Here is a 12,834-nt window from a genome sequence, read left to right on the forward strand (position 1 = left end):
AGCAGACTGCACTAATCTTTATTTTTCCAGGAGTGGATTTCATGGTGACACTGCACATTGATCCCACTGGCTTTATTTACATCATCAAACAGATGAGTAAACACACCTTCATATGCAAGCCTCCATATCAAAACAAAAAGGACCAGTTAGAAATCAAGCTGTTATCACACAAAATAAACTATACAACCAATTAAAATCATAAATACACATCTTGTGGCAAAGCACCCTACAATATCTGTTTCCATTTAAATACACTTTCACTCAGGGATACATATCTTACTTTACAAGACTGGCAACAGCAATGAAGACATAGAGAATACATTTGTCAAATATAATTTCAAATTATTAAATGTCTACTGTATGAGTGTAAACTGTAGTTCCATGGGATGCCCAATGCAAAGGGAGGGAAGCATCTCTTAAAAAGGAGTCATCCATTTTGTTGCATAATAATTAACATCTTATAATAATAATAATTTACTTTACTGTATACTGGGGTTTGTAAAATTCAATTTAAAACAAATTAGGTCTGGTCCCAGCTATTTCAAGCTATTATCTGTCAGTTCAGGTCCTCCTAGTGGAATGTAGACCAGAGGAAGATAGCAGCAGCAGCAGCAACCAGTAAAGGAAAGTTGCAAGTCTTCCAAGTCAGATGATTGCTAAGCTGGGACAGACCGAGCAGCCTCCGTTTGGCAGGAATTAAGGAAATAAGGGACTAAAGAGAAGTTTTTCAGTGTAGCCTCATGGGTGACACCGGTGTCCTGCAACTCAAACCTGGTGGAGGGAAACGAACGGTAGTCAAGGACAAAATCTGCACATTTTTGCACAGAAAACATTCTTACGGTTTCTTTCAATCTGTGGATTTTGCAACACACTCCAAATTTGAAAATCCTTCACCACTGAGTTCCTCACCAGTCTCTAGAGGAGATGACATAGTATACAGGGGGTGGTGGGGAGTCCGTGGTGGTGCAGAGTGGCTGACCCATACTATAGGCCCCGGCTTGAGAGAACATGAGCCAGTCTCCGATGTTGAGCTCAGGCAACAGACAGTGCTCCACTACCAGGTCCAGGTCATCCCCAGAGGGACCCCACAGGCTGCTGCTGAACACTTGAGCATCCAGGGATGTGTTCTAATAACACACAGAGCAGCCATTTATGGTTTATTTATTCATTACATGTATTTAGTGATCCAACACACCACAATCTTCAACAAACTGGAGATGAGAGCTTTGTTCATAACTTTACTTATTCAACAGGACTGGGTTTGGGTTGCCAGATTTAGTTAACCTAGCAAGTTAAGAAGGACACATCATCCTACGCTAATGAAAACCCTGGCCTATTCACCTCAACACATGGGAGATTACTGGGAGAGAAGGGGACTTTCACAATCAGGTTTAAGGCTTAAGCATGGAAGGACTACAAAACAAAAACCTCAGTAGACTAAACATTTCATTAAAACTGGTGTGTGACAAATACTGTAAAAATCTAAGCTTTGTCTAGCTGCTTTGTCTAGAAGTGATTAGCAAACTGAGTAGCAAACTCAGATTTATATGTATATTTTTAAAAATCATGCATGAAAATGTACATAAAAAAAATGTGTTGCATCGATAAATCAGTTTAGAATCGAATCGTTGGCCTCTGAATCGAATCGTGAGGTGTCAAGAGATTCCCACCCCTAGTAAACAGCAATGACTTTTTGGCACAACACCGGTAGCGCACTGTGAAGACATGGGTAGCAGAGCCGGTGAAGCGCAATCAATGAGCCGTGTAACGTGCATGCCGAACACACACACACACACACGCACAGAGGTTCCTCGATTTATAATTAGACAAACTTCTGTGTAAACATCTTAACTAAACTTCTACCAATAATAAATGATTAGCTTTCAAGTCATTCAGGATCACACATCTCTGTAATATTGTACAAGGCATATTAGTCAGATATGTACATTCTTAATGCAAGTAGTATTGTGGATGGAATGGCTTTATTATAAGCTGCACAACTCAATACATAAATCCCATCAAATTAAAAAAACATTTTGATTTTATTCTACAAGCTCTCAACAGTCCCGACTCCCAACCTTTACCCTTGTGTGTTTGGTATTCCATCACCAGTACACTCCTCAGGTTAAATGCAATATTAGCACAACAATAAAATGACGTACGACTAGAAATATCTGATCCATTATAATGAAAAGTGTATTAGCCTATTAAAATGAGTCTTCTCCATTCACTAAATAAGTATAGATGATTATTTTTTAGGATGTGATGTATGACTAACAAATATGTATTTAATAAAAGTTGAGTGAATAAATATTGAGAAAAACAGAAAAAAGAGGTTTTGCGGTTACATGTTGAACATTGAGAATCTTTGAGACTCACCTTATGAACAGATGGAGCAGGAATCAGTGTTTCAGAGAGTTTGCTGGCAAACGATCCATACACTCCCTCCTTCATGTAGTACTGGAACTCCGGCTCATCGTTGGGAGATGGATCATCTGGTCAGAGAGATGGTAGACAAAAACCTTTTACAGTGTAATGCAGAGATGCTCACAAGTCTCTGAGCTCGAGTCCAAGTCAAGTCTCAAGTCTTTGAGCTCGAGTCCAAGTCTCTTGTGGTTATAATGAGCGCTGTATCACCTGCTGTGTTCCATCCATGATGCTTAGAACGCTGCATAGCTATTTAAAAAGCATTGCAGCCAGCGGGACGTAAATTATTACGTAAATCTACTACCACAAGTTTGGCAAACAAGCAAACGCTCACTCGTCTTTTCACAACATCTAGCGAATGAGTTAACCTCCCTAAGCTCCTAGCTACAGCAGGAACGTTAGATGGCAAATGCTAACCTATAATAATAAATAATAATAATAATTTATACTTTATTAATCCCCCAAGACAAATTACATGTTTTCACTCTACTGTTATTATACACAGGCCTGGATGCGAAATTACAAATCCCACTATGGCCACGCCAAGACCCGTCCTACGAAGCAGCTCGATTGGTTGGGGTTAGGCATTTGACCTGGAGTGGTTAAAGTTAGGATAGCCAAATGGTCATGGGATAGGACCTGTACAAATGGGGTTACGTTACTTTGCGTAAGCATGGACGCCTGACCAATAAATGCTATTGAAGGGCGGGTCTTGGCGTGGCCATAGTGGGATTCGTAATACTTAATTACACACACATGCTCAGTACCTATACATGCACTAATGTAGAGATGTCAGAGTGAGGGGGTCTGCAGCTGTCAATGGACAGGCGCTCCGAGCAGTTGGGGTTTTTGGTGCCTTGCTCAAGAGCACCTTGGCAGTACCCAACTGGCACTTCTCCAGCTACCAGTCCACCACCACTCTTTGGTCTGCATGGGGACTTAGGGACCATGTGACCATGGTTCCCAACCCCACTCCCTACAGACTGAGCTACTGCCACACCTATCAGGGTGTGTTCTCAGGTGCCTGATTAAATACTGAGATGTGGTCGAGCCAGAATGATTTATCTTGATACCACATATTTTGCATTCAGCATTTATTTTCTTATCTGAAGATTTAAACCAAAGCTTCTGATGAATGGCACAGCAGCTGCTGGTGCAGTTGACATGCTTGTCGTCCTCTCTCACGTGGCCGCGTGAAGCAGATACGAGTTACGTGGGAAGGTTATAGGTTACACACGGAGGGGAATTACATTCAGCTCATCAGACGTTTCCAAAAAAATAAAGATTGTTCATGAGTCAAGTGTATTGAGTCAGAGTCAAGTCTCAAGTGTTTTGAGCACAAGTCTAAAGTCAAGTCTGAAGGCACTGTGTGTTCGACTTAAGGGCGTCTCGAGTTCGAATCCCCATCTCTGGTGTAATAGATTCATTTTTAAACTGGCTGTTTATATTTTCTTATACTATTACTATTGTTAAATCACAAATTTGCATAGTTCTCTTTGACTGTTAACTTTACATGATACATCTTTCATACAACAGTTGCATGACATACAATTGTAATGTTGCCAATTCATTGACATTCCAAATTGCAGTCCTCATGGTCCTACAGTATACTGTATTAGACTGTTGAGGCGAGCAAAATGCACCATCAGGCTTAGAGTTTAACATTTTAGACACAGTCTTTTAAAATAAGCTTTAATGGGCGCCTGGTTAGCTCACCTGGTAGAGGGCGCCCATTTATAGAGGCTTACTCCTCGACACAGCGGCCGCGGATTTGACGCCGACCTTTGCTGCATGTCTTTCCCCTTCTCGCTCCCCTTTCAAGACTAAGCTGTCCTATACAAATAAAAGGCCTAAAATGCCCCAAAAATAATCTTAAAAAAATAATAAAAGCTTTAATATCTTCATTAATATACTGTATACCCTCAAGTGAACATAATGCCACTGACCATGTGCCTGGTCCTGGCGATCACGGGCCACCACCTCCTTGGAGATGACGTTCACAGCCAGCGTGAAAGCAGAGGACACAAAGAAGCTTCCAGGCTCAGCAATGATAAAAACTCCAGTAGAAGGAGGGAAGTATAGGTCCACCATAGACATGACTGCACTATTGATCTGCAAGATAGATGGCAGTGGTAAAAATTAGGAACCAAAATGGGTAGAACTTTAAAAAAAATAAAATCACATGTAAGTGTTTTTATATCTAATAGAGTTGTCGACCTTTGAAGAGTTGTTTAAAATCAGGCCTCTCACTACTGGAAATAGCACTGACTACAGTGTCCTAAGACTGGGCGGCATGATGTATTATTTCCACCACCGTACATTTTGAATATTGGATGATAATGATCCATTGTTTTTCATACTATTGTAATCATACGAGTGGACCACCATACTGGGGGAGGGCCAGTATTAATGATTGGCTGAATAAGGCTGCGTTCAGACAGGGAAACAACGATCCGGTGATTTGCTGCAGGGTTGTGTTGCAGGGGGAGTGTTGATAAAAACGGCCCATTTGTGTGACATCTGTTGTGTTCTTTAACCCACCAATGTAGCATGTGGACTTTATTATTTCACAACTACTGGTTTCTGTCACATCGTTTATAGATCTCAACATTTCAGACCGCACTTGAAGGCAGCTTCATTTACGGAGAAAGAGAGAAAGCAAAGAGACAAGCGAGACAGATCAACTGTTCTTTGTTGTTTAGCAAACATCCAGCTGTTACACAAACTCCCGTGTTTCGTGTTTTAAAACTTTCTTGTGGCAGCGATAGAGGCAGTGATGCTTGCCGTTTACTGTACGGGACTCTCACACCACCTCAAGAACAAGTCTGATTGCCGGTTACATGATTGGCCACTGCAGCGTGACGTAGGGTTGCGTTTCTCCAAAAGTTGAGTCGTTCTCAACATTTTGCCGCAGGCCCACTGCGGGGTTTTTTGCGAGTCCCCATTCAAAATGAAAGACCTGTGTTTTTGCCGCACCGTCTGAGGGCCAACGCAAGCCGTGTGAATGCCCACTAAGCAAACAGATGACATGCCGTTCACTGAGTTGATAAACGAAAAACATAACATATCTTTTCTCATCACTATTTCAAAAGAATGCAATTTAAATACAGTACATGTGACATACTGGTGATGCTTGCAGTGCACCTTTATTGTGCCAGTATTGTTATACTGCCAAGTGTGTCCTTAATTAGTATCATGTAAAAAGCAGATAAGATACTGACCTGTTCCAGCTGAGTCTCAGAGCCACTGAAGCCACCTCCAATGTCCAGGATTTTCATGTTGAAGCCCATTTCCTCCTGAGGCAGACAAAGGCTTGTAAATGTGCAACCAAAACACAAGTGAGTACTAAAGTGTTTCTCAAGCTGTCACCAGTGTCCAAAACATTAACGGTTTGTGATAGAAACCAATGGAAATGCTAGTCACAGAACTGAACAGCGCAACTAGCAACAATATTTAACAATACTTACTGCCATGTCAAAGACACAACGGGCATCAGATATGGCATGAACATACAGCTGGTCATCCTCACAGGAGCTGGAAATGTGAGACCTGTGGGGAGGAAAAAGGAGACGTTAATGGTCAAACTTTGACACTTTGGAGGTACACTTGTATCCTGTAGCAGGTTGGACTACATAATTTGTTCAAAAGAAAGCTGAGGTAAAGAGAGCTGCTGTGGTCCTTCTACTTAAGCTCTCGACAGGCCGTGGTAGGTTGTGCAGCGCCCTTAAACTATGATATAATCACAACATGTCAAGGCTTGAAGCTTGAGCTATTGTTTTTATTTAACGGTCATCAACTATGGCAATATGAAAGTTATAGTCACATTCCCATTTTAACACATTATTATTATTATTATTATTAATAATAATTATAATAAAATTCACAATAAAATAGGACTCCTGGCCAGCACATAACAAGGGAGTTGCTATGGAGCATATGAAATGTAAGCCTGCACTAGAAGCTAGCATAGGCTATTTTTTTTTATTTACGCTAAAGGTTTAGTTCGGGTTCACCAAAGTCACACAATAACCCGAACAAACTAACTGATGGAGGCAGCGGTAGAACAACAACTCCCGTGTTTTGTGAGGTAAAATGACTGTTTGGGTCAATGGAGTCTGGTGGCTTTGAAGAAAGCATTAATAATGGCTTCAGTTCCCCATCGGAAAGGGCTGTCTGATGGCAAGGTAAAGCGGTAAAAATATTCTAAATTTAGAGTGCACTCAAAAGAGATACTTAAACCAGCTGTTTCATGGCAGTGTGTGCAGATTAGCGGTGTTGGCGGATCTCTGCAGATGTCTGCTTCTCCGCTCCGTCCTCAGAGATGGGTCCTGCTCAGCCTACTACTCCATAGTTAGGCCACCAAGGGGGTTGAAGTTGACCTTAATGTTTCCAATTTGCTAGGTAACTTTTTTTCCAAGACACGGAGTGGTACTTATTTTTCAAAGGAATTAGATGTCATAGCCGTTGTGTGTTGCCATTATATCACGGGTATGAACTAGGGATGCACCGAATATTCGGCCACCAAAAATCTTGGCATTTTCGGTTTTCGACCAAAATACTTTTATCACCGAAACAATACGGCCGAAATGTTGTGATGACGCAAACAGAAACCGCAACCTGCACGTGTGTCAGTACCAGATCCGTTCCACCTGCAAAGTGTCTCCTAAGCAACGAGGTTGAGACGGACCACGCAGTGAAAACAATGAAAAGTACTCTTAGAGTCTGTCAGCACACGTTTCAGTGAGATCTATTCGGATCCTCTGCACTTCATCGTGACTGTACTTAAACCGCGTTATAAAGACCATTACTTGGATGCGGAAATAAAGCAGGGCGCACGAGAAATGATCCAGGCCGCGATGGATGCGGAGAACCCGCGTGGAGACGGAGCAGCGCCCAGCGCAGGAGGAGATCAAAGCGCAGAAAAAAAGACTGGTCTCTGCACCAGATGAGGGGCATGCACCCTCGTTGTCTGATATGTTCAGTGAAATCCTGCAAGAAAGTGCCTCAAATAATAATAATAATAATAATAATAATAATAACAACAACAACAACAACAACAACAACAACAACAACAACAACAACAACAACAGGTAAGCTATTCTGTTCTTAGGCTACTATATACTGTATGTGACTATCAGATTGTACCCATATTTCTGCTAGATATATTTTTAAATTAAACTTTAATATTAATTTATACAATTGCAATGCCTTGATTTTAGTAAAGTTAGTACACAGTCATAGCCATAAATGCAATGGTACTAATAATTTGCATAATTTCTTTTGGTGTTTCGGTTTTCGGTCTTGGTTTCCTCTTTTTCGGTTTTCGGCCAAGAATTTTCATTTCGGTGCATCCCTAGTATGAACCAATCAGATTGCTTGATTTGAGCGACCTGTTTTATAAATACCTGTGTACCTTCAAATTGCTTTGTAACCAGAAACAGTGCATTTTTGAAGGCCTCACCTGACCCCAACCACCTGCACACCCAACTCCTTAGCCCTCTCCAACAGATGCCTGCAGTCCTTGAGGGAACAGCCAAATGTCATGCTCAAGTCATTGTCCTGGCTAGATGCTTCTGTTGAAACCTGTAGCAGCAGCCTGAATTAAATAAAGGGTCTGTGTTACTGGTTTGCTAAGAAAAAGAAACCACATGAGTTAAATAAAAGTAGTAGACAACTAGAATGAGTTGACAAGCTAGCACATTAATTGACAAACTATCTGCAGCTGAGACCAAATTATTTTATAAAGATGATTTTATATAACCAATTTACTTTTAGCTTGTGCTAATGTTGAAATAGCACAATACTTATGAAGCACTTACTTGGCATTGGGGTGGCAGCGAGAAGCTCTGCTTCATTATCACAAACCAGGAGGTCAATGCCATTCTTAGCAGCGTATTTAATCTGGGAGACTTGTTTGCAAACACCGCTGTAGATGATATCCTCAGAGGAAATACCATGGCTCTGGACCAGCTCAAGCTCAGACTGAAATAAAAAGAAACAAAACAGAACAAAATACCATTAATATACTGTGTGCTGTGGGCTAGTCAAAAGACATTTCATCATACCATGTCCATCCGGCATGGATTACTATGGAAAATATATATATAATAAACATGAGTAAAAAGGCACTGATGTACACTGACCACTTACTGGTGACTATGTCTATTCTACAGATTGTGGACCAAGATATGTGCAATATAATTAATAATAAATGTTATGTTGTTAAGTACTAGTACTTGCTCTGGTAGAGAAAGACATGGTACATTACTGGAGCAAATGGGTTACCATGAAAAATAAGTAGTTTCAACCCTTTTTCTGCTCAATATGCAAGACTGAGCCTAAACAGTGCATACTGCAACTCTTGATTATATTTTGTGGAGAAACTTGAACTAACAGTGACATAACAAGTTTGTGAGAGAGTACCTTGTTGGTACAAATGAATCCAGTGCCGAGGGCAGCAAGAACTTCAATAACAGCTGGACTGCTGTTGCATCTGACAGCATAGTAGGGTCGAATTTGGGCCATGTGGGTTCGCCAGCAAACATATTGCCTCATTATAATTCCCAGGTCTGCTACAAAGAATGCATTCTTCTCAGACTGAGGAAAAAGGATAAATACATGTGGATTAATCAGAAAAAAATTAAAATACACAGTGCAAGACTTTGCAAAAGCGTGTCTCTATGTGACTTTACCACATGTAGTAAACAAGGCAATACAATAACACGTTTTAAAATTCTAATACAGTAAGAAATTCAGGTTTATAAGTATGTGCTAAATTACATGTTGCAGTGAGACCCCTTACCAGAGTTTGTTCATAAATGTGATTGTCAATCACGTCACAGAGGGCTGTGCCTCCCTCCAGTAGGCCAACAGAATACTGTGGTTCATCAGTGATTCCTTTCATCCTCTCAACCCTTTTCTTCTAATCCGTCAGGCATAAAGAACGTGGCTAGTCCAAAATGGTCTTGCTCTCACCCTCTCGAGCCCCTGGGGTCCTAGACTTATGCAACAAACTGTACAAATACATCAGAAAAGCCAACATAAGACACGCATTTTGAGAAGCAAAACAAGCCCATCATATTTGGATAATGCATATAAATTAATGTTGTCCAAATCGTTTATAGTTTATTCGGTAGCTGCAACCTAAACCTGTCTGATGAGATCCCAATCAAACAAGTCATTTTCAGGGAGCATCCAATCAGAGCACAGTCTGGGCTCCACGTTACACGATAGCTTTGTGGAAGAGGCCTATTCTTCTAAAGAGCCGCTGTGAAAACAGAGTCTGGGGCACAGAGTTCATTTACTTTACCATCAATTACTCCCAACAATCACCATTAATCCCTGAGCTGGTGACCCGTGAAAGTTCTTTTTGATGGCATTAAAAAAGGTACAATACTGGCGGCGTTGAGATCACAACTTTACTTTCAATAATGTTGCACAATACATCACAGAGGCACACCAGTCTGGACTGGACCAGATGTGACACAGCTATAGCTTTGGGAGGTCAAATAGCGAGACAAACCTTGTGATTAGACAGCCTGTCGTTTTGCTGACCACTGTAGCCGTGTTTCCATTAACATATTTTTATGCGCATTTTGAAGTACTGCATTAGAAAAACTGTATGGAAATGGCTAAATTTGATAAAAGTTCATTAATTCTGTGAAGAAGTTTTTACGCTCACTTGAGGTGGATTGTAGATTGGCCTTTGTCAAAAAGAATTGATGCAATAAATGGGATATGGAAAGGCCTTTGCTGAATAAGGTCTGACGTGGCAAACATTTTACTAGCATGGCTGATCAGCTGTTTCCTCTGTACCACTTCGGACAGCATCAAACATGGCCAATACTAGCTGGCATGAAAGAACAATAAAACTTGCCCAATTGAACTAAATTCCAGAAGACATCTCTCCATTTTGGACATGGGTTAGATGGCCAAGGTGAGGTTTGCAACCTCTGCCTCTGTTTACGACACACACATTTGTTTAAACTTTTTTGCAATTCTACAAAAAAGTGGAGGTTTAAATGATTGAGTCCTCTGCAGAACACAAGTTACAAAAGGTTGGGAGATGGCTCAACGCTAAAATTTCTTATAAAAAAAAAAAAAAAAAAAAAAAAAAAATCAACCAAGCCTTTATGTAACTGAGACCATGCTTAACTAGGTCACTCATAACTTTTCCTTTTAAAAAAGGATGACGTTAATAAGGTCCTAGAGTTAGTACAGTTAAAACATTTATTTACAATACGCTGCAGAAAGAACTACATTAAAATTGTAGTCACTGTTAGCAGGATTAATATATTTAACCAAATAAATGGTTTTCAGTTATTACAACTAAATTCGGACAAGATAAAATCTACTGCAGATGAAAGCAGTCCAGAACACTGTCCTGTTATAGAAGTGCTGAAAATAGATCTGAAATGCAAAATCTAAAATAACTATAGCCTGTTTGTGATTTATCTGGGACACGCAGCATGTTAATACATCTTTTTATTCCTTCTGTAAAGAGTTTCAGTCAAACAATTTCTCACAATGCATTAATCCAAATTGATACGTATCCATTCAAAACAGACACACATACATAAATCCAGAAGCAAACATGTTTTATGTTTCATATGTTTCTACTATGAAAATATACTCAGTCAAACATTCAACTAGGATGCATTCATTCTTCAATGTACACCGATTTTACTCACATGGATGACACCTGGGATGAACTCGTCCACTATCAGCTAGGATCCCAAGGTGGCTCGGCGTTGAAGTCAAATGACTCTCGGTATAGAGCTGACCCTAGATCCTCTGGATAGTTGTTGTACACCTGCAAAAGCACATATGAACAGGAATCAGTCACTGACAGAAGAAAAATAAACTCTAACCAGGAGAGCAACTGTTCCCCCACTGACAGATGCTCCAGTCTACCTTAACATTTCTGCAGTGTTTTAAAAAATCTGTAAAGTGGTAGAGGAAACATTAGTGAGCAGGCAAAATGTTGAATGTAAGGCAATGGAAAAAATAGCATGGGAGTTACACATTGGTATGATCACGGTGTACTACATGGGATGCATACTTTCTGTAATTGTTAGTTAATGTTTAAACTGTTACCATTTGCTGGTTTGGGCCATGGTACGTAATAAAGGAAACTGAAATTATTTAATCATGCCTGAAGTTTGGTAGCAGTTTCCAATTTAAAAAAAACTAACTCAAAACAGTATTTTTATACTAATGCCCGGCGTGACTGGCCAAATAGCAAGCGGCCTGCTACCAATTAAAAACCACATTTAACATTTCTGACTAACAGTGAACTACCTAGCTTGTTCTTGTTAGCAGGTCATTTTGCATTAATCAGTAACAGTAGAATAGGGTTTTAGAGTTAGCCATAGACATAAAACATATTATATACAAAGCTTCAGTATACATTATATCTATGGCGTTAGCTAGCTAGCTACATAGCAACATGCCATATGGCAACATACGATAAAACGTTACTTATTGTTTATCAAACAATGTTACTAATTTTTCAGTAATAATGCTACTAACTATTACGTTATATTTAACCTCTTATAGCTAACATGTATGGCTTGTTTGCAAACTAACGCTAAGTTACCCGGTTAATTTAACAACATACTAATTAGCAAGCTAACAGCGCGTTTAACGTTAGCTAGCTAGGTTAATGTTACTTACGTCTGCTGAAATCCGAAAAGAGGGGACATAACGCTTTTTCTTTTTAGGCGGAATTTTTAAAGAGTGGTGGGGTTACTAGAAGAGAAAAATATCACTTCCATGGACGTGGTGGATAAGGTCGAGTTATTATCGTTCAGCGTTTTGTCGATGGAAGAAAGTACGGATCATTTGATACGGCCGAGCGGAAGCCAACAGTGGAGGGTGTAGAGAGACACGTCAAGTAACATTTCACCAAAATTAACAGTAATATATCCGGTTACAATATCAAAATAAAACCCACATACTGACACATATTCCAACGTTTTTTTGAGTAAAGCAAAGCACCAATGAGAAATTGTAAACATAATGCCTGAAATATCAATCTGATAAATGTATTTTTCAGGAAATGTTCATTCATCTTTAACAATGGCACATTATATAAACAAATTTTCCGATCTGATTGTACTTAGCTAGTGTGGGGAGTTTGACGCATTTTAGATGGGCGGAGTTAAGAACTGTCAAAGCCTTATTTTACAGTTTATGGCCGAAACCGTAGACCGTAGTTTTATCCATAGACAGTATATCATGAGTTTTATAACACGATAATGACATGTGTCCATGTCAACGACATAAATTACTACAAAAATGCAATAACAAGAGCTATTAATAATTTTAACATCAATAATAATAATAATAATGATAATAATAATAATAATAATAATAATGGTATATGGTCTATGCGAGGAACGTATG

The 12,834-nt window shown here is 39.8% G+C and overlaps 1 protein-coding gene across 1 annotated transcript; it reads right to left on the reverse strand.

The window, feature by feature from the left end:
- Positions 1–12,347, reverse strand: LOC120561787 (antizyme inhibitor 1-like). The gene is given in 13 exon segments (XM_039805026.1): positions 1–771; positions 910–1,127; positions 2,380–2,495; positions 4,374–4,539; positions 5,649–5,723; positions 5,895–5,976; positions 7,889–8,023; positions 8,247–8,268; positions 8,271–8,409; positions 8,851–9,024; positions 9,230–9,440; positions 11,118–11,239; positions 12,103–12,347. Coding segments are annotated over 11 exon segments (1,344 nt in total). The 5' UTR covers positions 9,332–9,440; positions 11,118–11,239; positions 12,103–12,347; the 3' UTR covers positions 1–656.
- Positions 12,348–12,834: the final 487 nt, after the last annotated feature.

The sequence above is a fragment of the Perca fluviatilis genome, chromosome 7, assembly GCF_010015445.1.
Source record: "Perca fluviatilis chromosome 7, GENO_Pfluv_1.0, whole genome shotgun sequence".
Classification (NCBI taxonomy): domain Eukaryota; kingdom Metazoa; phylum Chordata; class Actinopteri; order Perciformes; family Percidae; genus Perca; species Perca fluviatilis.